Source organism: Haliotis asinina, chromosome 12 (genome assembly GCF_037392515.1).
Source record: "Haliotis asinina isolate JCU_RB_2024 chromosome 12, JCU_Hal_asi_v2, whole genome shotgun sequence".
Classification (NCBI taxonomy): domain Eukaryota; kingdom Metazoa; phylum Mollusca; class Gastropoda; order Lepetellida; family Haliotidae; genus Haliotis; species Haliotis asinina.
The window spans coordinates 54,154,205-54,180,162 of record NC_090291.1 but is presented as its reverse complement, the minus strand read 5'-3'; the positions used below and the strand labels follow the sequence as shown (position 1 = coordinate 54,180,162).

General features: G+C 43.2%; 1 protein-coding gene across 1 annotated transcript; it reads right to left on the bottom strand.

The window, feature by feature from the left end:
* Nucleotides 1-1,307: 1,307 nt before the first annotated feature.
* Nucleotides 1,308-24,275, bottom strand: LOC137258495 (cysteine desulfurase-like). The gene is made up of 13 exons (XM_067796187.1): nucleotides 24,072-24,275; nucleotides 22,614-22,711; nucleotides 22,232-22,348; nucleotides 21,891-22,028; nucleotides 20,014-20,112; nucleotides 19,200-19,293; nucleotides 18,460-18,594; nucleotides 8,828-8,985; nucleotides 8,589-8,694; nucleotides 8,418-8,499; nucleotides 7,164-7,247; nucleotides 6,774-6,863; nucleotides 1,308-3,137 (listed from the first exon to the last, which is right to left on the bottom strand). Exons 1-13 carry the CDS (start codon nucleotides 24,172-24,174, stop codon nucleotides 3,074-3,076), a joined length of 1,368 nt encoding a protein of 455 aa, XP_067652288.1. The 5' UTR covers nucleotides 24,175-24,275; the 3' UTR covers nucleotides 1,308-3,073.
* Between the last annotated feature and the right edge of the window lie 1,683 nt (nucleotides 24,276-25,958).

Below are 25,958 nucleotides of genomic sequence, written 5' to 3'. Positions count from 1 at the left end.
GGGCAACCGGCCTCCTGACTCTTTTGGGTGAAAAATTCTGCTAATTTGGACAGGAGCCTAGTTCCTTTGTCCGTCCCGGTCGAAGGAGCGGGCGCTGACCAATTTGCAGTTTGGTTCCGTAATTAGACCGTTGGCGAGAAACATTATTCGCTCTGCATCAGTGCCCCTTTAAGTACAGCATAAAGGGGGAACGGAAGGAACTCTTTCTGCTTCCTGAATTCATGCAGTAATCAGTCATAACCATCAATTACCACTGTAAGCAACAATGGAGAATACTGAGCTAATGTACTGAAAATAAGTACATAATCAGACAAACAAGCTGAGTTTTTTTATCATTTTATTCTTGATCAAACAGTTTATCTACTAGTATGTTGCACATTCTGATCATAATAATATGTGACTACTTACAAGATGTCTGTACACATGGTACAAGTCATGTGGTCAGTGATAGTCGAAGCACTTTGCAAACATGCATGGTGGTAAAATAATATCAAAGCACCTGCCACTTCTCAAATCTTTGTAATATTCAGGTACATAACACACTGATTAATATTTGTCAATGTGGTCACAGATTTCAAGTAACATTTTACATCCTATCAGTGTCATAGTTACACCCATGTGCTGATGCAAGGATGGAATATGACATCCTCAGTCTTTCAGCCTCTGAGGTTTCTAGTTTTTAGGGAAGGTTAACTCAGGTACTGGGGCTACAGGGTCTGAAGTAAGACCTGGTTACCCTGACGACCTCACAGATCCATGGCAAAATGTCCTCCATCATATTTATGATGTGGATGTGAATAATAAGGACAGTGTTTGAAGGCCACACTCGTAGAATACAGATTTTGTGATTACAGCTGGCTAGCTATTCTCAAAACGTTTGTAGCCCTACAAACCTCATTTTTTAAGCCCATTCCTACTATGACCCAAAATTAAGAATTCAACATTGAGAATAAGGAGACTTGTCTGTACAAGGAAAATTGAATGTCAAATAGTTACATCTGAGTTTCATCTTTGTTCATCCAAATGTTATCCAATATTCCTTGTGAACCTGTTACTGTTGGGACTTTCAGTTTCTTGTAATGCATACACAGTTGTGTGATGAACTTTTAAATTGATAAAATATACTTTGTGCACATTGCTCCTTGTCAGGTATGTATCTGTACCCTGTTTCATGCAATATCTTGATTTTTGGATCCCTCACTGGAAATGTTGAGTACAACCAAACAACTTCTACAACATGATACTAACAAGTGTTAATGCCCTTATGAACAATAAACACTATCTGAGGTCACCTTCAACAACACACATTTCATTACAAAGGGTTTTTTTTAATCATACACCAACAGACAATCTTAACATGTTCGAAAATTTCCAAGTCCAGTCAGTTTTGGAAATCTGTGTGAAAAGGCAGCAATCCCTGAGATCAACTATTTAAATTTACAAAAAAAGAAAAGGAACTTTCGAGACAAACTTGGAATTCATGATAAAATATCTTTGAACAGCCGACTGTTCCCATGACTACTCAAACAAAACACTTTCTGCTGACATGTGTCAGTTATGGACAGTCTATCAACTTTAATAGAAGCAGACAAAATTATAAGCAGTACTACTACAAATACCTAGGCATGACAGACAGCAATATTCATACACTGCAAGAACAGGAAACATACACGAAAGATCTGATGAGTCAAAATTCATTAGTTTCTCATGGCCAAGCTATTTACTGAAGATGTTAAACAATAGTTACGTATTCAGACACTGTCAAACAATCCAAACATCATGTTTCAGCCAGGCATTGGTTAAAGAGATTATATCCTCATGACAGAGTAATAACATACATTACAGTAATACATTCTGGTTATAGTATTGACCTAAAATGTGAGTCTTAATCATAGCTTGATTAAATCAAAATAATTCTTCATAGTAAACAATAATGGCAACAAATAATGCACTGATCCTCATGCTGAAGCAAGCTGAAAGCAAACATTGTTACCCTGATCAGTGGAGGAAGGTGGATTTTCCCTCTCTACCATGGCAGGGCTTAACCTACTTGCACCAGCTGCACCAGCTGCAACCTAAGATAAGATCCCAGTTGCATCAGACAAATTCCAGCTGCACTAATTTTATTGCGATATATAATGAAAGAAGTATGCTATTTAATGCAGCAATCCTTGTTGTTTTTCCATTGTAGTCACATTTGTCTCTAATTTACATTTCAATTCATCATAAAATCACACTCACTCACTACTGCTGAGGAAAAGCCAGGCACCATCCTCATCCATTTACTCACTCTGATGTGCCTTAACCTCATCTAAAGTGTGACCTGGACCACTCAGGACTACTTAGCACATCAATCATTTTAGGAGGATTACACAAATGACAGTCCTGCCAGATATTATTCAGATCCCCTTTCTTGGTCTATTGGTTTGTATTAATATAAATTCTATCTATTAATCATGTGCTGATCACTTTCACTGATAATTACAGACACATCTGCACATGGTGGTAATGCCTGCAACAACAAAAAGAATGGCCTTATTTGATCAAAGTCCACCTTTTGGGGCTCTATAGCATTGTTCTATTAACTAGATCATGTATTCTACTCAAACAAGTAAAGAAAGACCCATAATTAGAAGGCTGTACAGAAACATCCACCAGCAATGACCGATTCTTGACTTTAAGCTGTATATAACACTCAGTTATCAAGAACAGACATTCTGATGGCCGTTTTGCACTTTGAGATCCCATTTAAATACTTAACTATACACTTAACACAAGACACCATTCTAGCTACACTCATACAAAACACTGCATAGAGCATAAGCATTTCACAATAAGATATTAATTACTGTGTTGTGTAAAAACTCCACGGAGACTTCTGATTACATCACAAACTATATGTGCTTCCTCCAACATTGCAAGCAAGCATCTTGTGTAGCTGTTATCCCACTACATGTAGAGAACCTGACAATGTTTGCTGGCAAAGGATGTTAGTGTCACCAAAACACACCCTAAAGCAACAGCAGCTCGCACGTATCACAGACACTGGTAGTTAGTTGTACAAGGCTGTGTTTCAGTGCTGTGTCCACTTGATGGATTTGAGATCAACACCCTCCTGAAACATCTCCCACAGAGGACTGAAATATGCAATAAACATTTCTTTGAGTCAAAGGATCATGAGATTTGGACAATGACTGATATACCACAATCAGACAAGACATGGGGAGATAATCATTGGCCCCTGGGTAACTACATGGCCCTGTCAGGACCTGTTCTACCCTGTTACACCCACAGGGAAACATGCAGGGGTGAAACAGCATACTGCAGTATTAGTAGAACCACAGTATTTGGCCTTCGGTTTGGTATACTGTAATGGAATCTAAAAATTCATTATTTTCGGTTTTTGTACATCATCTTAAAAACTTTTTTATGTCTTTTCTTGAATGTCTAGACATCTAATCATGTTGTCCCAGTCTATGTATTCCTAGATGGATGCCATTTGCCCAGAAGTAAGTTTGGAACTGCCTTGAATGTCGTCTACATAGATGTGATCACTTGGCAGAAACTGTCGTCAACCTGAGTGATATCGTGTGAGATCTGGAATGCATGATATTACGCACAATACTGATGATTGCGCAAAGGATCACTTGTCATTTGCTATCCAGTTCTTATGTGTTGTATTAACTTATATAATTGCTTAAATATAATTTATGTAATGAGCGCTTTGATTATTCCAAATATCAAAGATTACGGTTACATTTTTCCATGTTATTAAACAATGTAAGGTTGACTTTAGTTCTTCTTGTTTTCTGCAGTATGATCATATCTCATATACTGAACCAAAGGTTTTGTACCACAATATGTACCCTGTTGTGGTGAGAGTGTACTGTTTCATCCCTACAGACAAGCATGGTACACTGGCACCTATTCTACCCTGCTACACCCACAGGGAGACACGTACGATACACTGGGACCCGTTCTACATGGTACACCCACAGGGAGACATGCACAATACACTGGGACCCGTTCTACACTGCTACACACACAGGGAGACACGCATGGTACACTGGGACCCATTGTACCCTGCTACACCCACTGGGACCCATTGTACCCTGCTACACTCACGGTGAGACATGCACAGTACAATGGGACACGTTCTACATGGTACACCCACAGGGAGACACGCACAGTACACTGGGACCCGTTGTACGCTGCTACACCCACTGGGAGACCCGCACGGTACACTGGGACCAATGGTACCCTGCTACACCCACGGTAAGACATGCACAGTACACTGGGACCTGTTCTACATGGTACACCCACAGGGAGACATGCACAGTACACTGGGACCTGTTCTACCCTGCTACACCCAGGGGTAGACACACATGGTACACTGGGACCCGCTCTACCGTGTTACACCCAAGGGGAGACACGCATGGTACACTGGGACCAGTTCTACCCTGCTACACCCACGTGGACACACGCACGGTACACTGGGACCCGTTCTACATGGTACACCCACAGGGAGACGCGCACGGTACACTGGAACCTGTTCTGCATGGTATACCCACAGGGAGACACGCACAGTACAATGGGACCCGTTGTACCCTGCTATACCCACAGGGAGACACGCACAGTACACTGGGACCCGTTCTACATGGTACACCCACGGAGAGACATGCATGATACACTGGGACCCGTTCTACACTGCTACACCCACAGGGAGACATGTATGGTACACTGGGACCCGTTGTACGCTGCTACACCCACGGTGAGACATGCACAGTACACTGGGACCCGTTCTACATGGTACACCCACAGGGAAACACGCAAAGTACATGGGGACCTATTCTACCCTGCTACACCCACAGGGAGACATGCACGGTACACTGGAATCCTTTCTACCCTGTTACACCCACTTGGAGACACGCACAGTACAATGGGACCCATTCTAAATGGTACACCCATGGGGAGACACACACAGTACACTGGGACCCGTTCTACACTGCTACACCCACCGGGAGACACGCACGGTACACTGGGACCCCTTCTATATGGTACACCCACAGGGAGACATGCACGGTACACTGGGACCCGTTCTACCCTGCTACACCCACGGTGAGACATGCACAGTACACTGGGACCCGTTCTACATGGTACACCCACAGGGAGACACGCACAGTACACTGGGACCCGCTCTACCCTGCTACACCCAAGGGGAGACACGCACGGTACACTGTGACCCGTTCTACCCTGCTACACCCACGGGGAGACATGCACGGTACACTGGGACCCATTCTACATGGTACACTGGGACCCATTCTACATGGTACACCCACAGGAGAACATGCACAGTACAAGGTGAGCCATTCTACCCTGCTACACCCACAGGGAGACATGCACAATACACTGGAATCCATTCTACCCTGCTACACCCACTTGGAGACACGCACAGTACAATGGGACCCGTTCTACATGGTACACCCACAGGGAGACACGCACGGTACACAGGGACCTGTTCTATCCTGCTACACCCACAGGGAGACACGCACAGTACACTGGGACTCGTTCTACCCTGCTACACCCACGGGGAGACACGCACAGTACACTGGGACCCGTTCTACCCTGCTACACCCACGGGGAGACATGCACGGTACACTGGGACCCGTTCTACATGGTACACCCACAGGGAGACACGCACGGTACACTGGGACCCGCTCTACCCTACTACACCCAAGGGGAGACACGCACAGTACACTGGGACCCGTTCTATATGGTACACCCACAGGGAGACATGCACAGTACACTGGGACCTGTTCTACCCTGCTACACCCACAGGGAGACACGCACGGTACACTGGGACCCTGGTACACCCACGGGGAGACACGCACAGTACACTGGGACCCATTCTACATGGTACACCAACAGGGAAACATGCACAGTACAATGGGACCCGTTCTACATGGTACACCCACAGGGAGACATGCACGGTACAATGGGACCTGTTCTATCCTGCTACATCCACAGGGAGACACGCACAGTACACTGGGACTCGTTCTACCCTGCTACACCCACGGGGAGACACACACGGTACACTGGGACCCGCTCTTCCCTGCTATACCCAAGGGGAGACACGCACGGTACACTGGGACCCGTTCTACCCTGCTACACCCACGGGGAGACATGCACGGTACACTGGGACCCGTTCTACATGGTACACCCACAGGGAGACACGCACGGTACACTGGGACCCGCTCTACCCTGCTACACCCAAGGGGAGACACGCACAGTACACTGGGACCCGTTCTATATGGTACACCCACAGGGAGACATGCACGGTACACTGGGACCTGTTCTACCCTGCTACACCCACAGGGAGACACGCACGGTACACTGGGACCCTGGTACACCCACGGGGAGACACGCACAGTACACTGGGACCCATTCTACATGGTACACCAACAGGGAAACATGCACAGTACAATGGGACCCATTCTACATGGTACACCCACAGGGAGACACGCCTGGTACACTGGGACCCGTTTTACACTGCTACACCCAAGGGGAGACACGCACAGTACACTGGGACCCCTTCTATATGGTACACCCACAGGGAGACATGCACGGTACACTGGGACCTGTTCTACCCTGCTACACCCACAGGGAGACACGCACGGTACACTGGGACCCTGCTACACCCACGGGGAGACACGCACGGTACACTGGGACCCATTCTACATGGTACACCCACAGGGAAACACCTCACGTCTCACCTCATCTCCCGGAGTCTCTTGACATGTTGGATACAGCGGTCGGCAGTGTAGTCGATCTCCTCCTCAGTAGTGAACCGGCCAATACCAAACCTGCAGCAGTCAGTACACAGAAGTACTTTATTATTATATTCTTGCTGCCATCATGAGACTGCTTGGTAGGCAAAGCAGAATATTTTTTTGTAGCAGCTTATGGCAGCAGTCAGGAATATGAGTCAGACAACCCAGTGATTGACATCAAAAGCATCGATCTTCATCTGTTCAGACTGACAAACATAATGTGTCCATTTTTAACATTGGCAACATTTCTGTTGTTTGCATCATTAGAGGATATTAATAAGACAGAACAGATGTCACAGTACAAATACTATTTTGACCCTTGACCCTGCTGACCTGATTGACGAGTGGGCAAGATCTTCATCAGCTCCTATAGCTCTCAGCACATATGAAGGCTCCAGGGATGCTGATGTACATGCACTGTTGAGAAAACATGTCCATTTGAAACTCTTGGAAGCAAAACAAATTAAAAAGAGGACTGTAAACAAGAATGATACAATTACAGTAAAATGGATGATACGTGTGCAGTAAACAAGGATGATATGTGTGCTGTAAACAAGGATGATACGAGTTCAGTAAACATGGATGATACGAGTTTAGTAAACAAGGATGATACGAGTTCAGTAAACAAGGATGATACGAGTTCAGTAAACATGGATGATACGAGTTCAGTAAACATGGATGATACGAGTTCAGTAAACATGGATGATACGAGTTTAGTAAACAAGGATGATACGAGTTCAGTAAACAAGGATGATACGAGTTCAGTAAACAAGGATGATACGAGTTCAGTAAACAAGGATGATACGAGTTCAGTAAACATGGATGATACGAGTTCAGTAAACAAGGATGATACGAGTTCAGTAAACATGGATGATACGAGTTCAGTAAACAAGGATGATACAAGTTCTGTAAAGAAGGATGATACGAGTTCAGTAAACATGGATGATACGAGTTCAGTAAACAAGGATGATACGAGTTCAGTAAACAAGGATGATACAAGTTCAGTAAACATGGATGATACGAGTTCAGTAAACATGGATGATACGAGTTCAGTAAACAAGGATGATACGAGTTCTGTAAAGAAGGATGATACGAGTTCAGTAAACATGGATGATACGAGTTCAGTAAACAAGGATGATACGAGTTCAGTAAACAAGGATGATACGAGTTCAGTAAACAAGGATGATACGAGTTCAGTAAACATGGAAGATACGAGTTCAGTAAACAAGGATGATACGAGTTCTGTAAAGAAGGATGATACGAGTTCAGTAAACATGGATGATACGAGTTCAGTAAACAAGGATGATACGAGTTCAGTAAACAAGGATGATACAAGTTCAGCAAACATGGACGATATGTGAGGTAAACATGGATGATATGTGTGAGGTAAACAGATGATACATGTGCACTTAACAAGGATGATACGGGTTCAGTAAAAGAGTATGATATGAGTTCAGCAAACAAGGAAGATATGAGCTTAGGAGGATACAAAGATGGTAAACAAGTATGAGACATGTGCCCTAAACAAGGACTGGGGTAGTTATGAATGAAGGAGTAACAGTTATTAAATACCGGAGCAGTTCTCACCTTCCTGAAGACAGTGCCACATCTTTGAGTGCCATCAACAAACTCTCCCCTTCCACAAAAGCGAAGGACAGATTCACACAACCTGGAAAACCAAATGATGTCCATGTATTACCTGGTTGAAGACATCAGGTGTACAAGAAACACAACATGAATTGAGAGAATGCAGGCTACCTGGGTATGTTTGGTTTGGATCCCCATTCCTGATCACCTGCGGCACCTGAGCCGTGATCCGGTCGATCAGCCTTTGAGACAACTTGTTGATCCTCTCAGTGTCGTACTACAACACAAAGAAAAACACAACAGGTTTATTTGTATCAAGACTGTCCTACAAATGAGATAGCCTCTGGGAAATACACAGCAAAGGAAGGCCTCACCATGGTTCACCGAATACGAAAATATACTACACTTACTTCCATTTCTTTGCCTGCCACCTCACAGGCTGCCCCAAACCCAACCACAAGGGGGGTGGGGACAGTACCACTTCTCATCCCCCTCTCCTGCCCTCCCCCGCTCTGAGGGGCCTCAACACGCACTCTGGGGCGTCGACGCACGTACAGGGCACCCACACCTGTAACATACATGTGGGTGTACAATATGAGATTTTTAACTGAAACTTGCTTATATATGCGCTTTTGGCAGCATAATATACATACAACATTGCTACTATGACATGACAAATCTTTATCCACATAGAGTGCCCACGATCTCTGATCACAGTTCCATTAGACATGTTTCGGGTACTGCTCCACAATCAAATCTTCATGGGAACAAGTGCCCCTTCAATATATTTCACCAAATTAAGTCAGTAGGAATCTTACATCACTGGCGAATATTACTTATGGTCAACAAGCATAGTATTGAGTGAGTGAGTGAGTTTTGTTTTACGCCGCTTTTAGCAATATTCACGGCGGGGCACACCAGACAATGGGCCTCAAACATTGTACCCATGTGGGGAATCGAACTCGGGTCTTCTGCATGACAAGTGAACGCTTTAACCACTAGGCTACCCCACCGCCCCAACAAGCATAGTAAGCTCTTCAAATGACAAGTGCCAAATGAGTGAGGGAGCAAGTTTAGTTTTACCCAGCTTTTAACAATATTCCAGGAATAACACAGGGAGGACACCAAAGGTGTGTTCAGAACGAGTGCTCTCAATCCTGAACGCCTGTGTCTGTTCAAGTACCTGTGCGTGCACATGAACCATCCTCAAACCATCCAGCACTCAAGATAGCGACTATACATAACGTCAATCAAAAAAGTTAAAAAAAAAAATAACAACAGAAAAATAAAATTTATGAGCATCCACTTCTTTATTGTGAATAACATAATGTTTCGGAGGGTATGCTTGCTCGTTCATCAGGTGCTATAATGTCACTTGTCACCACTCGCCCCTTTCCATAACCTCCAACACGGAGACATGACGTTATTCGGTTTATCCCAAATTAACACGAGTTGATCATGAATGGTTTAATGTAACCAAGTGCTCGCATCCATTCAGGACCAATGCAAGTGCTTGCGGGAAGCATAACCTCCAACACGGTGACATGACGTTATTCGGTATGTCCCAAAGTAACAAGAGTTGATCATGAATGGTTTAATGTAACCAAGTGCTTGCATCCATTCAGGGCCAATGCAAGTGCTTGCGGGAAGCATAACCTCCAACACGGTGACATGACGTTATTCGGTATGTCCCAAAGTAACACGAGTTGATCATGAATGGTTTAATGTAACCAAGTGCTCGCATCCATTCAGGACCAATGCAAGTGCTTGCGGGAAGCATAACCTCTAACACGGTGACATGACGTTATTCGGTATGTCCCAAAGTAACACGAGTTGATCATGAATGGTTTAATGTAACCAAGTGCTTGCATCCATTCAGGACCAATGCAAGTGCTTGCGGGAAGCATAACCTCTAACACGGTGACATGACGTTATTCGGTATGTCCCAAAGTAACACGAGTTGGTCATGAATGGTTTAATGTAACCAAGTGCTCGCATCCATTCAGGACCAATGCAAGTGCTTGCGGGAAGCATAACCTCTAACACGGTGACATGACGTTATTCGGTATGTCCCAAAGTAACACGAGTTGGTCATGAATGGTTTAATGTAACCAAGTGCTCGCATCCATTCAGGACCAATGCAAGTGCTTGCGGGAAGCATAAGCTCTAACACGGTGACATGACGTTATTCGGTATGTCCCAAAGTAACACGAGTTGGTCATGAATGGTTTAATGTAACCAAGTGCTTGCATCCATTCAGGACCAATGCAAGTGCTTGCGGGAAGCATAACCTCCAACACGGTGACATGACGTTATTCGGTATGTCCCAAAGTAACACGAGTTGATCATGAATGGTTTAATGTAACCAAGTGCTTGCATCCATTCAGGGCCAATGCAAGTGCTTGCGGGAAGCATAACCTCCAACACGGTGACATGACGTTATTCGGTATGTCCCAAAGTAACACGAGTTGATCATGAATGGTTTAATGTAACCAAGTGCTCGCATCCATTCAGGACCAATGCAAGTGCTTGCGGGAAGCATAACCTCTAACACGGTGACATGACGTTATTCGGTATGTCCCAAAGTAACACGAGTTGATCATGAATGGTTTAATGTAACCAAGTGCTTGCATCCATTCAGGACCAATGCAAGTGCTTGCGGGAAGCATAACCTCCAACACGGTGACATGACGTTATTCGGTATGTCCCAAAGTAACACGAGTTGGTCATGAATGGTTTAATGTAACCAAGTGCTTGCATCCATTCAGGGCCAATGCAAGTGCTTGCGGGAAGCATAACCTCCAACACGGTGACATGACGTTATTCGGTATGTCCCAAAGTAACACGAGTTGATCATGAATGGTTTAATGTAACCAAGTGCTTGCATCCATTCAGGACCAATGCAAGTGCTTGCGGGAAGCATAACCTCCAACACGGTGACATGACGTTATTCGGTATGTCCCAAAGTAACACGAGTTGATCATGAATGGTTTAATGTAACCAAGTGCTCGCATCCATTCAGGACCAATGCAAGTGCTTGCGGGAAGCATAACCTCCAACACGGTGACATGACGTTATTCGGTATGTCCCAAAGTAACACGAGTTGGTCATGAATGGTTTAATGTAACCAAGTGCTCGCATCCATTCAGGACCAATGCAAGTGCTTGCGGGAAGCATAACCTCTAACACGGTGACATGACGTTATTCGGTATGTCCCAAAGTAACAAGAGTTGGTCATGAATGGTTTAATGTAACCAAGTGCTTGCATCCATTCAGGACCAATGCAAGTGCTTGCGGGAAGCATAACCTCTAACACGGTGACATGACGTTATTCGGTATGTCCCAAAGTAACACGAGTTGATCATGAATGGTTTAATGTAACCAAGTGCTCGCATCCATTCAGGGCCAATGCAAGTGCTTGCGGGAAGCATAACCTCCAACACGGTGACATGACGTTATTCGGTATGTCCCAAAGTAACACGAGTTGATCATGAATGGTTTAATGTAACCAAGTGCTTGCATCCATTCAGGGCCAATGCAAGTGCTTGCGGGAAGCATAACCTCCAACACGGTGACATGACGTTATTCGGTATGTCCCAAAGTAACACGAGTTGATCATGAATGGTTTAATGTAACCAAGTGCTCGCATCCATTCAGGGCCAATGCAAGTGCTTGCGGGAAGCATAACCTCCAACACGGTGACATGACGTTATTCGGTATGTCCCAAAGTAACACGAGTTGATCATGAATGGTTTAATGTAACCAAGTGCTCGCATCCATTCAGGGCCAATGCAAGTGCTTGCGGGAAGCATAACCTCCAACACGGTGACATGACGTTATTCGGTATGTCCCAAAGTAACACGAGTTGATCATGAATGGTTTAATGTAACCAAGTGCTTGCATCCATTCAGGGCCAATGCAAGTGCTTGCGGGAAGCATAACCTCCAACACGGTGACATGACGTTATTCGGTATGTCCCAAAGTAACACGAGTTGATCATGAATGGTTTAATGTAACCAAGTGCTCGCATCCATTCAGGGCCAATGCAAGTGCTTGCGGGAAGCATAACCTCCAACACGGTGACATGACGTTATTCGGTATGTCCCAAAGTAACACGAGTTGATCATGAATGGTTTAATGTAACCAAGTGCTCGCATCCATTCAGGGCCAATGCAAGTGCTTGCGGGAAGCATAACCTCCAACACGGTGACATGACGTTATTCGGTATGTCCCAAAGTAACACGAGTTGATCATGAATGGTTTAATGTAACCAAGTGCTTGCATCCATTCAGGGCCAATGCAAGTGCTTGCGGGAAGCATAACCTCCAACACGGTGACATGACGTTATTCGGTATGTCCCAAAGTAACACGAGTTGATCATGAATGGTTTAATGTAACCAAGTGCTTGCATCCATTCAGGGCCAATGCAAGTGCTTGCGGGAAGCATAACCTCCAACACGGTGACATGACGTTATTTGGTATGTCCCAAAGTAACACGAGTTGATCATGAATGGTTTAATGTAACCAAGTGCTTGCATCCATTCAGGGCCAATGCAAGTGCTTGCGGGAAGCATAACCTCCAACACGGAGACATGACGTTATTCGGTATGTCCCAAAGTAACAAGAGTTGGTCATGAATGGTTTAATGTAACCAAGTGCTTGCATCCATTCAGGACCAATGCAAGTGCTTGCGGGAAGCATAACCTCCAACACGGTGACATGACGTTATTCGGTATGTCCCAAAGTAACAAGAGTTGATCATGAATGGTTTAATGTAACCAAGTGCTCGCATCCATTCAGGACCAATGCAAGTGCTTGCGGGAAGCATAACCTCCAACACGGTGACATGACGTTATTCGGTATGTCCCAAAGTAACACGAGTTGATCATGAATGGTTTAATGTAACCAAGTGCTTGCATCCATTCAGGACCAATGCAAGTGCTTGCGGGAAGCATAACCTCCAACACGGTGACATGACGTTATTCGGTATGTCCCAAAGTAACACGAGTTGATCATGAATGGTTTAATGTAACCAAGTGCTCGCATCCATTCAGGACCAATGCAAGTGCTTGCGGGAAGCATAACCTCCAACACGGTGACATGACGTTATTCGGTATGTCCCAAAGTAACACGAGTTGATCATGAATGGTTTAATGTAACCAAGTGCTCGCATCCATTCAGGACCAATGCAAGTGCTTGCGGGAAGCATAACCTCCAACACGGTGACATGACGTTATTCGGTATGTCCCAAAGTAACACGAGTTGGTCATGAATGGTTTAATGTAACCAAGTGCTCGCATCCATTCAGGACCAATGCAAGTGCTTGCGGGAAGCATAACCTCCAACACGGTGACATGACGTTATTCGGTATGTCCCAAAGTAACACGAGTTGATCATGAATGGTTTAATGTAACCAAGTGCTCGCATCCATTCAGGACCAATGCAAGTGCTTGCGGGAAGCATAACCTCCAACACGGTGACATGACGTTATTCGGTATGTCCCAAAGTAACACGAGTTGATCATGAATGGTTTAATGTAACCAAGTGCTCGCATCCATTCAGGGCCAATGCAAGTGCTTGCGGGAAGCATAACCTCCAACACGGTGACATGACGTTATTCGGTATGTCCCAAAGTAACAAGAGTTGGTCATGAATGGTTTAATGTAACCAAGTGCTCGCATCCATTCAGGACCAATGCAAGTGCTTGTGGGAAGCATAACCTCCAACACGGTGACATGACGTTATTCGGTATGTCCCAAAGTAACACGAGTTGATCATGAATGGTTTAATGTAACCAAGTGCTCGCATCCATTCAGGACCAATGCAAGTGCTTGCGGGAAGCATAACCTCCAACACGGTGACATGACGTTATTCGGTATGTCCCAAAGTAACACGAGTTGATCATGAATGGTTTAATGTAACCAAGTGCTTGCATCCATTCAGGACCAATGCAAGTGCTTGCGGGAAGCATAACCTCCAACACGGTGACATGACGTTATTCGGTATGTCCCAAAGTAACACGAGTTGATCATGAATGGTTTAATGTAACCAAGTGCTCGCATCCATTCAGGACCAATGCAAGTGCTTGCGGGAAGCATAACCTCTAACACGGTGACATGACGTTATTCGGTATGTCCCAAAGTAACAAGAGTTGGTCATGAATGGTTTAATGTAACCAAGTGCTTGCATCCATTCAGGGCCAATGCAAGTGCTTGCGGGAAGCATAACCTCCAACACGGTGACATGACGTTATTCGGTATGTCCCAAAGTAACACGAGTTGATCATGAATGGTTTAATGTAACCAAGTGCTCGCATCCATTCAGGACCAATGCAAGTGCTTGCGGGAAGCATAACCTCCAACACGGTGACATGACGTTATTCGGTATGTCCCAAAGTAACACGAGTTGATCATGAATGGTTTAATGTAACCAAGTGCTCGCATCCATTCAGGGCCAATGCAAGTGCTTGCGGGAAGCATAACCTCCAACACGGTGACATGACGTTATTCGGTATGTCCCAAAGTAACAAGAGTTGGTCATGAATGGTTTAATGTAACCAAGTGCTCGCATCCATTCAGGACCAATGCAAGTGCTTGCGGGAAGCATAACCTCCAACACGGTGACATGACGTTATTCGGTATGTCCCAAAGTAACACGAGTTGATCATGAATGGTTTAATGTAACCAAGTGCTCGCATCCATTCAGGACCAATGCAAGTGCTTGCGGGAAGCATAACCTCCAACACGGTGACATGACGTTATTCGGTATGTCCCAAAGTAACACGAGTTGATCATGAATGGTTTAATGTAACCAAGTGCTCGCATCCATTCAGGACCAATGCAAGTGCTTGCGGGAAGCATAACCTCCAACACGGTGACATGACGTTATTCGGTATGTCCCAAAGTAACACGAGTTGATCATGAATGGTTTAATGTAACCAAGTGCTTGCATCCATTCAGGACCAATGCAAGTGCTTGCGGGAAGCATAACCTCCAACACGGTGACATGACGTTATTCGGTATGTCCCAAAGTAACACGAGTTGATCATGAATGGTTTAATGTAACCAAGTGCTTGCATCCATTCAGGGCCAATGCAAGTGCTTGCGGGAAGCATAAGCTCCAACACGGTGACATGACGTTATTCGGTATGTCCCAAAGTAACAAGAGTTGATCATGAATGGTTTAATGTAACCAAGTGCTTGCATCCATTCAGGGCCAATGCAAGTGCTTGCGGGAAGCATAACCTCCAACACGGTGACATGACGTTATTCGGTATGTCCCAAAGTAACACGAGTTGATCATGAATGGTTTAATGTAACCAAGTGCTCGCATCCATTCAGGGCCAATGCAAGTGCTTGCGGGAAGCATAACCTCTAACACGGTGACATGACGTTATTCGGTATGTCCCAAAGTAACAAGAGTTGATCATGAATGGTTTAATGTAACCAAGTGCTTGCATCCATTCAGGGCCAATGCAAGTGCTTGCGGGAAGCATAACCTCCAACACGGTGACATGACGTTATTCGGTATGTCCCAAAGTAACACGAGTTGGTCATGAATGGTTTAATGTAACCAAGTGCTCGCATCCATTCAGGGCCAATGCAAGTGCTTGCGGGAAGCATAACCTCTAACACGGTGACATGACGTTATTCGGTATGTCCCAAAGTAACACGAGTTGATCATGAATGGTTTAATGTAACCAAGTGCTCGCATCCATTCAGGACCAATGCAAGTGCTTGCGGGAAGCATAACCTCCAACACGGTGACATGACGTTATTCGGTATGTCCCAAAGTAACAAGAGTTGGTCATGAATGGTTTAATGTAACCAAGTGCTTGCATCCATTCAGGGCCAATGCAAGTGCTTGCGGGAAGCATAACCTCCAACACGGTGACATGACGTTATTCGGTATGTCCCAAAGTAACACGAGTTGATCATGAATGGTTTAATGTAACCAAGTGCTCGCATCCATTCAGGACCAATGCAAGTGCTTGCGGGAAGCATAACCTCCAACACGGTGACATGACGTTATTCGGTATGTCCCAAAGTAACACGAGTTGATCATGAATGGTTTAATGTAACCAAGTGCTCGCATCCATTCAGGACCAATGCAAGTGCTTGCGGGAAGCATAACCTCCAACACGGTGACATGACGTTATTCGGTATGTCCCAAAGTAACACGAGTTGATCATGAATGGTTTAATGTAACCAAGTGCTCGCATCCATTCAGGACCAATGCAAGTGCTTGCGGGAAGCATAACCTCCAACACGGTGACATGACGTTATTCGGTATGTCCCAAAGTAACAAGAGTTGGTCATGAATGGTTTAATGTAACCAAGTGCTCGCATCCATTCAGGACCAATGCAAGTGCTTGCGGGAAGCATAAGCTCTAACACGGTGACATGACGTTATTCGGTATGTCCCAAAGTAACACGAGTTGGTCATGAATGGTTTAATGTAACCAAGTGCTCGCATCCATTCAGGACCAATGCAAGTGCTTGCGGGAAGCATAACCTCCAACACGGTGACATGACGTTATTCGGTATGTCCCAAAGTAACACGAGTTGGTCATGAATGGTTTAATGTAACCAAGTGCTCGCATCCATTCAGGACCAATGCAAGTGCTTGTGGGAAGCATAACCTCCAACACGGTGACATGACGTTATTCGGTATGTCCCAAAGTAACACGAGTTGGTCATGAATGGTTTAATGTAACCAAGTGCTTGCATCCATTCAGGGCCAATGCAAGTGCTTGCGGGAAGCATAACCTCCAACACGGTGACATGACGTTATTCGGTATGTCCCAAAGTAACACGAGTTGATCATGAATGGTTTAATGTAACCAAGTGCTTGCATCCATTCAGGGCCAATGCAAGTGCTTGCGGGAAGCATAACCTCCAACACGGTGACATGACGTTATTCGGTATGTCCCAAAGTAACACGAGTTGATCATGAATGGTTTAATGTAACCAAGTGCTTGCATCCATTCAGGGCCAATGCAAGTGCTTGCGGGAAGCATAACCTCCAACACGGTGACATGACGTTATTCGGTATGTCCCAAAGTAACACGAGTTGATCATGAATGGTTTAATGTAACCAAGTGCTTGCATCCATTCAGGACCAATGCAAGTGCTTGCGGGAAGCATAACCTCCAACACGGTGACATGACGTTATTCGGTATGTCCCAAAGTAACAAGAGTTGATCATGAATGGTTTAATGTAACCAAGTGCTTGCATCCATTCAGGGCCAATGCAAGTGCTTGCGGGAAGCATAACCTCCAACACGGTGACATGACGTTATTCGGTATGTCCCAAAGTAACACGAGTTGATCATGAATGGTTTAATGTAACCAAGTGCTTGCATCCATTCAGGGCCAATGCAAGTGCTTGCGGGAAGCATAACCTCCAACACGGTGACATGACGTTATTCGGTATGTCCCAAAGTAACACGAGTTGATCATGAATGGTTTAATGTAACCAAGTGCTTGCATCCATTCAGGACCAATGCAAGTGCTTGCGGGAAGCATAACCTCCAACACGGTGACATGACGTTATTCGGTATGTCCCAAAGTAACACGAGTTGATCATGAATGGTTTAATGTAACCAAGTGCTTGCATCCATTCAGGACCAATGCAAGTGCTTGCGGGAAGCAATAGTGCAGGCAGTCGTGATTCTGAACACACCTCTGGACTTCACACACAATACCCATGTGGAGAATCAAAACCGGGTCTTCAGTTTTAACCACTAGGCTAACTCACTGCTCTGGCAAGTGAGCAATCAAACATTTGTGCATCACAGAGTTTTTGTGCAAGCACTGAGACTAAAATATTAAATAGATTCACAAATATTCATAAAATGCTTAAAGAATGTGAAGGATAATCTGATTCTTTCAAATCGTTTCCTCTGATCTGCCACCCCAACACAAATTAATAACAATTCTCTGGAAGAATTGGTTGGTGTCTGACCCTGTTTTTCTGTGGTACATGATGTCATTGCTGCTTTCTGCAGGTTAATGCCTAACACCATGTTTCATCCACTGACCTTTAGGGCCATACACCTTGTGTCCACTGAGAGACATCAAATCGATCTTCATGTTGTTAACGTCCACCGGAATCTTCCCCAAAGCCTGGGCTGCGTCTGTGTGGAAGAACACCTTCCTTGACCTGCAGAGTTCACCTGCAGCAGCACCAGGTCAAAGTCACAAACATTTCATATCATAATGACTGTTTCAGATTTGTGGGATTACCGAGATTTTGCATGTCCCGGAATTTCCTTTGAAAGAAACACTGAGGTTTCTGTACAACAAATACACACTAAAATCCAAAAACACATAAAACAAGGTTTATCAGCATAGTAAAATGCACAAAGTATCATTAGTTTTTTTGTGAGACGGAAACAAGGTCCCCCTGGAATGCCATAACCTCATGATACTAATGGACACCTCAGTGGTCCATGACAGCCGAACCTGGTCGCTGAGTGGAATAGAGAAAAGAAACAAACCCACCCAGTTGTTTGGACAGACTTTATACAACTTCCACATTACAGCCATATGATATATATCATATATGGCAATGGAAGGTTATCGATCAAACTGAGGAAACACTTCTCAATAAACATGCATAACACTGTGCGTTCCAATCACATTCATTGGACTTACTCTCTTATTGAAATCAGTGTTTCATGGAACCATTACATTAACGTAAGCTGAGATTAAAAGCGGCATTTTCCGGAGTGTTATATAATGTTACTGTTAGAATGGGATTTGATAGATAATGACCTACCTATCTCCTTGACTGGTTGTCGGACACCAATCTCGTTGTTGATGAACATGACGGACACCAAGACTGTATCTGGTCTGATCGACTCCTCCAACAACTGGGAAAACAGATGCCCTTAACTGATCAGCAGTGTGAATAGTCCTTAGTGGACACCATAGTCCATGAATACATGTTGTTTCCATGTTATATTGATAAGAAACGGTAAAGCTTCTTGATTCTGGTCATTTAACCAAGGGTAGTGGATGTTGTGAGCAGCATTTGAAATAACCCCCGGCCCAGAGGCCCAGCGCCAGTTGGTATTGTGTCGGGCCGGCAGTTTCAAATATGTACCAGGCCCTTATGGCCTTCAGGAAATTATCTGTCAATTAGTTTTCAACTGGAATGTTTCCCCTTTTCTCTTTCTTAACATTCAGGAATCATCCATGATCCATCATGTTACGACAACTTACAGTTTCACTTCCTGGTATTTCAGCACTTTGGCGTAGGAATGTCAACAACAGTCTAACAAATAAATACTCCTCCGGCTTCATTTGATTTTGTAGAAATAGTGTGAAACTGTGTACAATGTAGTCTATTTTGTTCTTATTGGTTTGACTTTAACCAAATGGGCCTGCAGATTTCATTTGGGGCCCCCATAGATTTTAAAGCCTACAGGTAGCAGCAGGCCCTGATGGCAAGCTGGTAAATTAAAGTATTGCAAACACTGATTGTGAGTGTTGATTTGATTGTCTATACAAAACATATTTTTGAAAAATGCTCATAATTTTTTTGGTACACTCAAACATGAAGCCTAGCAGCACCCAGTGCACAACTGTACCTGCATGTTGATGATGCCGTTATTCTGCACTGGGAGGTAAGTCACATCAAAGCCTTCCGCCTCCAAAGCCCGACAGGAATCTAACACACACTTGTGTTCCTGGAATGCATTCACAGAGTTAGAATCTTGTACACACAAGAAATCATTACATAAGAATCTCGGAATAGGATGGCCAGCATGGTTGTGAGTAAATGCTGGGTTGAACGGGTTGTAACGTGCGAAAGTAACATGACCTATAGCAAGTATGGATAATGATGTGTAATGTGTGTGTGTAATAAGAGCTGTAATATGTGAGTATAATACAAGCTGTAAGTGACAAACTGTAACAAATGTAACATGGGCTGTAGGGTGTGAATGTAATATAATCTGTATTATGCATTTGTAACCTGGGCTGTAAGGCAGTGTTCATGAATGGTGTTTCAAAGTAACAGGACAACGTGACCTGTAAGTTTCAGATGTTTGTCTGACCCACTGAAAATTCACAGGACATACATTTCAGATTTAACATTTCTCATAATTGGCATTGAAATCATTAACACTTTATAATGACAAACATTATAAACATAAATTTATAAACAGTGAACAAGTGTCACATGCCACAAATATCAACTTCAGACAAAGTTATTGTGATATATTCAGTCAGACACTGGGGCCTGCAGGTTGGGGACTTCTGTCTGACCGTTGGCAAATCTGCCAGATTTGTCTGAGGGTCAGACACTATTTGTGAACACTGGTAAGGTGTGTAACTTGAGCTGTAATATGAGTGTAGCTTGGGCTGTGGAATGAGCTGCAGCACGTGTGTGTAGCTTGAGCTGTCACATATGTACTGTAAACGTATTATATATCGCGCAGGTTTTATTTTCGCACTTTTCGTGCAAAATATTTTGTCGTGAAAAATTGTACACTGCGAAATAAACCTTTCGTTTGTTAACTATACACATGCTTGCCTCTGAGTTGTTGCCATAACACATCAAGTTTGAGGACTGGAATCTGTGGGAATGTTAAAATGGCGACTGATAGAATAAAAAAGAATCAAACTTACTGTCGCTGTAATGGATTTCCCATATCGCGCACCAAAAATAATTAATGAGCCCATTCCTATAGCAGAATTACGAATTATAGCGAAACCAGTAATGTATGTTGAGGCCACCATTGAAATTGGTCATGTGTTCATTTGACCAATCATAGAGAGAGATGTTTTGATGCAAAACGGATTACCAAGAAACAACTCGGAAGGAAATAATACAGCAGCATTTTATTTATTCATTAAAACTTTATAGAAGTTTATTAGTACTCGAAATTCATAGTCAATTAACACATCAGCACATTCTCAACAACTCGGATGTTTGAAATACTTGTAATTGATAGTTCATTAGCCACATTCGCAATGCCATCATCAAATCGTCAGAATTCGGAACATAACACTGATGTGTTTTTCAGCTCTTTATATAGTATACCATCACAATGTGTCACGCCCCAAGTTCTTAATACTTTCGTGAGTAACCGCATTACTGTATATATCGGACAGGCAGGGATTTCCTGTGACTTAGCAATTCATGCCGCATGTCAGGTAAAGCCACTCTGATTGTTTTTATTGCTGTTAGTGACGGCAAAACAGACAGCTGGCAGTTCCGGCAATTAATGATTCCGCGAATAATTAGCTGTGTAGTCGATGTAGTCTAAACTGTCAGTTCTGCGAAATTTGCACCAAATGAATATAAGTACACTTACAGTAACTTGACTGCACAATGGGGTGTGGCACAAGCTTTTTAATATGGCCCGTAACATGCATGTAAACAAAATGAGTTGCTCCGATAATTCTATACCAAACAGCTTGTACTGAATAAGAACAGAACAATGAAATAATGGATACTGACGGTTTGGGTTGTGATCACATGCTTTTTCTTCTCCTTGTAGAATCTTGCCACCCCCTTCACTGCAATGTTGTTCGACTCAGTGGCTCCACTTGTGAAGATTATCTCCCTTGGATCAGCACCAATTACTGATGCAACTTGCTGTACAAACAGAATGAAAAGAGCTGCAGTGGATTTTACAGGTGCAAATTCAGTTTTGTGATGTCAATGTACAGTGACACCACAAAACAACTAGCATTTAATAACCAAGCCATTATGACTGTATGAGTGGAAACTGCGGGTTCTGAAGATGAAAGTGGGGATATACTACGAAACACTGGCACAGCACTGATAAGGGGAATTACCTTTCTTGCTTTCTCCATCGCGGCCTCACTCTCCCAGCCATATGCATGTGTACGAGAGTGGGGATTGCCATACAAGCTCACCATATAAGGAAGCATTGCATCTAACACACGGGGGTCCTGCAATTAAGGGAGAAAAAGTAACAATGACAAATACTGAACTCTTGAAATTTTCATTTATCAGCTAAGCTGACAGCAAATGTGCTGCCACTGCTTGTAACTTTCACATGCTTGAATCAGGTATTTCATTCACTTGCCCTGAAGATTACATGCACTTGTGCCTCATGGATTTCTCCACAGTGAGTTGATCTTACTGAAATATTGTTCAACACGGAAAAATACATGAACCCCATCCCATAGACAGACAGACAGACAGACAAATTACCATTGGTGTTGTTGCTTGGGCATCCAGATAAAGGGGACGCTGGTCAGCTGATGGCATGTCTTTCCGAAAACCTTCCTGTTTTTCATCTTTCTTCAATGCTGAAAATTTTTTAATGATCATGATTATTTCATTTTCAAACATGCATGTCCCTAAGTTTCCTGATGCCAGTAATGAACTGATTAAATCATGAACATATTCACTCACTGTAACCCAATTACATCACTGAGGCTCCTGATGTCAATCACTGGATCGTCTGGTCCAGAGTCAGTTGGTTGGAATATTGTGATGTGTGTGGCATTACACAATAAACAAACAAAACAAATCAGAAACTGTCCATCAGGCATGAATGTGGGGTGCATAGGAAGTTTCCTGGAGTCCTTAGGGTACATATCTGAATCTTGAGACTCCCAATACCTTTAAAGTGGCTCTAACACTAGTAACAGTCCTAACACAGCATTAGAGAGTCATTTCCTGAAACAGATTGCTTCTTGCGGCTTACATAATGGTCATGTCTTGACTGTCGCTGCCCATCAATGCTTGTGGCTTACTTAACAGTCATGTCTTGTTTGTCGCTGCTCATGGCTTACATTACGGTCATGTCCTGCCTGTCAGTGCCCATCGATGCTCACAGAGAAACATTAGGGTAATGGCAGCAACCTCTTGATACCCGTGTTTCATTTCAAAAGCATGCGATAGTAATGAAGGACTTTTACTTGACATAAAACATAATGACTGGAGAGCATGATATCCCTACGATTGTAGGGTGTCTGCATTGGACGTAAGGAAGCTGGGACTGAAACAGTTAGATTTTATGCCATTGCTTGATATGAAAATCAGACGGGAGATTACAGTGTGGGAAAGACTTCAGCTTATAGCCCCCATAAGTTTCATTCTAGTCAGGTGATATCACCAGAATATATATTTGGAAAGAGTTCTGCCTGTAGAACAATCCCCACCAAAAACCAAAGTTTGAAAATGACATTCATACCTCACCCTAAATATATATTCAATAAACCATAACAAGTATAAAAAGAACCAATCAATGAACTTATTTCTGTGTTGGAATATTACAACGGGGAAGGATCCTCCCTTGAGAAAATTACTATGTAATAAGAGAGGGTTATGGGCGGAACTCTTTCCTGTAATCATACAGATTATGTTATATTTCCTATATATTCCTCATCTGACAAGGGTGAGTTTTACAATGCTGTTTTAATTGTATCTTAACAATATTAAAAGACATACTCAATATCGAAAAATGCCACTTGAAGAAATTTTCCCGAATAGTTGAAGTTTGGGAAGAGGGTCTATACGGGTGGAAGTCTTACCCGGACGTCTTACCAAGTTGTGTTGAAACGAAGAAATCCAGACAGAATTCCTATCAAATCAAACAATGACAGATGCCTGAAGAAAAAGCCTTATTGAGTTATTGCGTCAACTAAACGTTTAGTCTTTTACCTGCTAAACAAGGAGATGAGTGCAATTTCCTTGTGCTTGTGTACTTTCTCAGGCCATTGTGTTTGGAGAATAGTCTCAGGCAAGGCACAACCCTCGTCAACATCGCGATGAAAGAGAAAACGGATATACACCAAAACTAAATATGCACAACCACTTGCTTCATGGGCGCCGCCATTACTTACATAAAAACAGTACTGTTCTCGTCACAGGAATATCTGCATCCTAACCCTTACACGAACGAGATACCGTTTGCCCTTGCAACGTGGGTTATTTTGTGATTTTCAGTTCCCTGCACTAGAGTCTGCAACGGCGAAAAAACTACAGTGTTAATATGTGATCAAATATTCATTTTCACAGATCTTAAAAGTTCACAACAGATTGGTATTCCTCTCAAGTCAAAGGGCTATCTCTGAAACGTGTCACACTTCAGGACATGTTGGTTCGTTCTAACTGTCTTGTCACCAGGGACACACTCTACAGGAAAAGTTACCAGCTTGAACTACGGTTGAGCTGTTTGTATTATTTAGTATTCTGAGTCATGAGGCAGAACACAACTAATTAAAACGATAGTCTTTGTTTTACATTATTGACTAGAGTAATTGTCACCACTGACTTTACAACCTTTTTGTAATAATTAAATACACAGTTCTGTAGTCGACAAGGGATAATCTACATTCTGATAGAGTTTCCTGGGGTTGACTAAACTCATAAAATGAACATTTAAACCACCCTGAGATGTTCTAAACAAACAACACCGAAAGACCCTGAGATGCATAGGATTAGGACTGCTGCAGTAATGGTTGCACAGATACTGACTGTTGTATGGTTGTGAGGTATGGGGTCACGAACATCTTCACCTATTAAAGTGTTTTTTTGTTTTTGTTTTTAATTCCCACTGGTCTCAAAATCTCTATTCCTTCATTATGCTCTAAAGTGAATTTTCGAGGATTTCCATTCTACACAGTTATTTATGAATGAGTTATTTCCTTCTGGCATAAACTTACCAGCAGTACTCAACTTTCCAAGGTTTTGTATTCTTACATATCTGTAGATATTAACTATACTGTTGTAGCAGGACGTGGAGTCATCCCACAGATGACATCCTTATCTTGTCAGCTTGTTGACGGGATTAAAGTCTGTGGTCATGTGGACAAGGTGTCTGAGTTCGGACCAGAAGGCACGTCGTTCGAGTCCAGCATAAGACACCGAAATTTTGTGGCCGCTACACTGTAAAACATAACATGTGTGTTTTCCTTTATCAAGTCAATTCTTGATAAATGTGGTCTTTCGCATATTTTTGAAAATCCATACATCTGCCCAACATGGCTTGCATCGATGGTTGATGCAATTCTAACAGGTTAATCTCATCAATCATGGCTGCCACTAATTATTGCATGCTCAAAATGCGTATACTACAGACTCTTAAAGGAAAAGCTCAAACTACCTCTATCTTCCTCAATCAAATTTTATACCAATTCTACGTTTCAGACTAAATGTTCATAAGATGCCAATGAAAAACAGGTCGATATCGAGCAATCGCAAGGGCTGAACGTGTCTGTCAATTGTGTAATTCACCTGCTGTTGGTAACGAGTTTCACTACTTACTCGAGTGCGAGGTTCTTCACCAACAGCGGGTGCAGCTGATTAACAGTTATTATATCTGGCAAAATTTGATAAAATTTATTTAAAAGACTGATGTTCATAAAAAATCTTAAAGAACTGAAAAACCTATCCAAAATTACCAACGTTATCTGATTATGCATTTTTGCACAATGTGTTATATATTTGTACACAAATATCAACGTGTATAACCATCTTGTATCTTTTAATCATATGCTAATATATATATATATGATGTGTGTGTGTGTGTGTGTGTGTGTGTGTGCG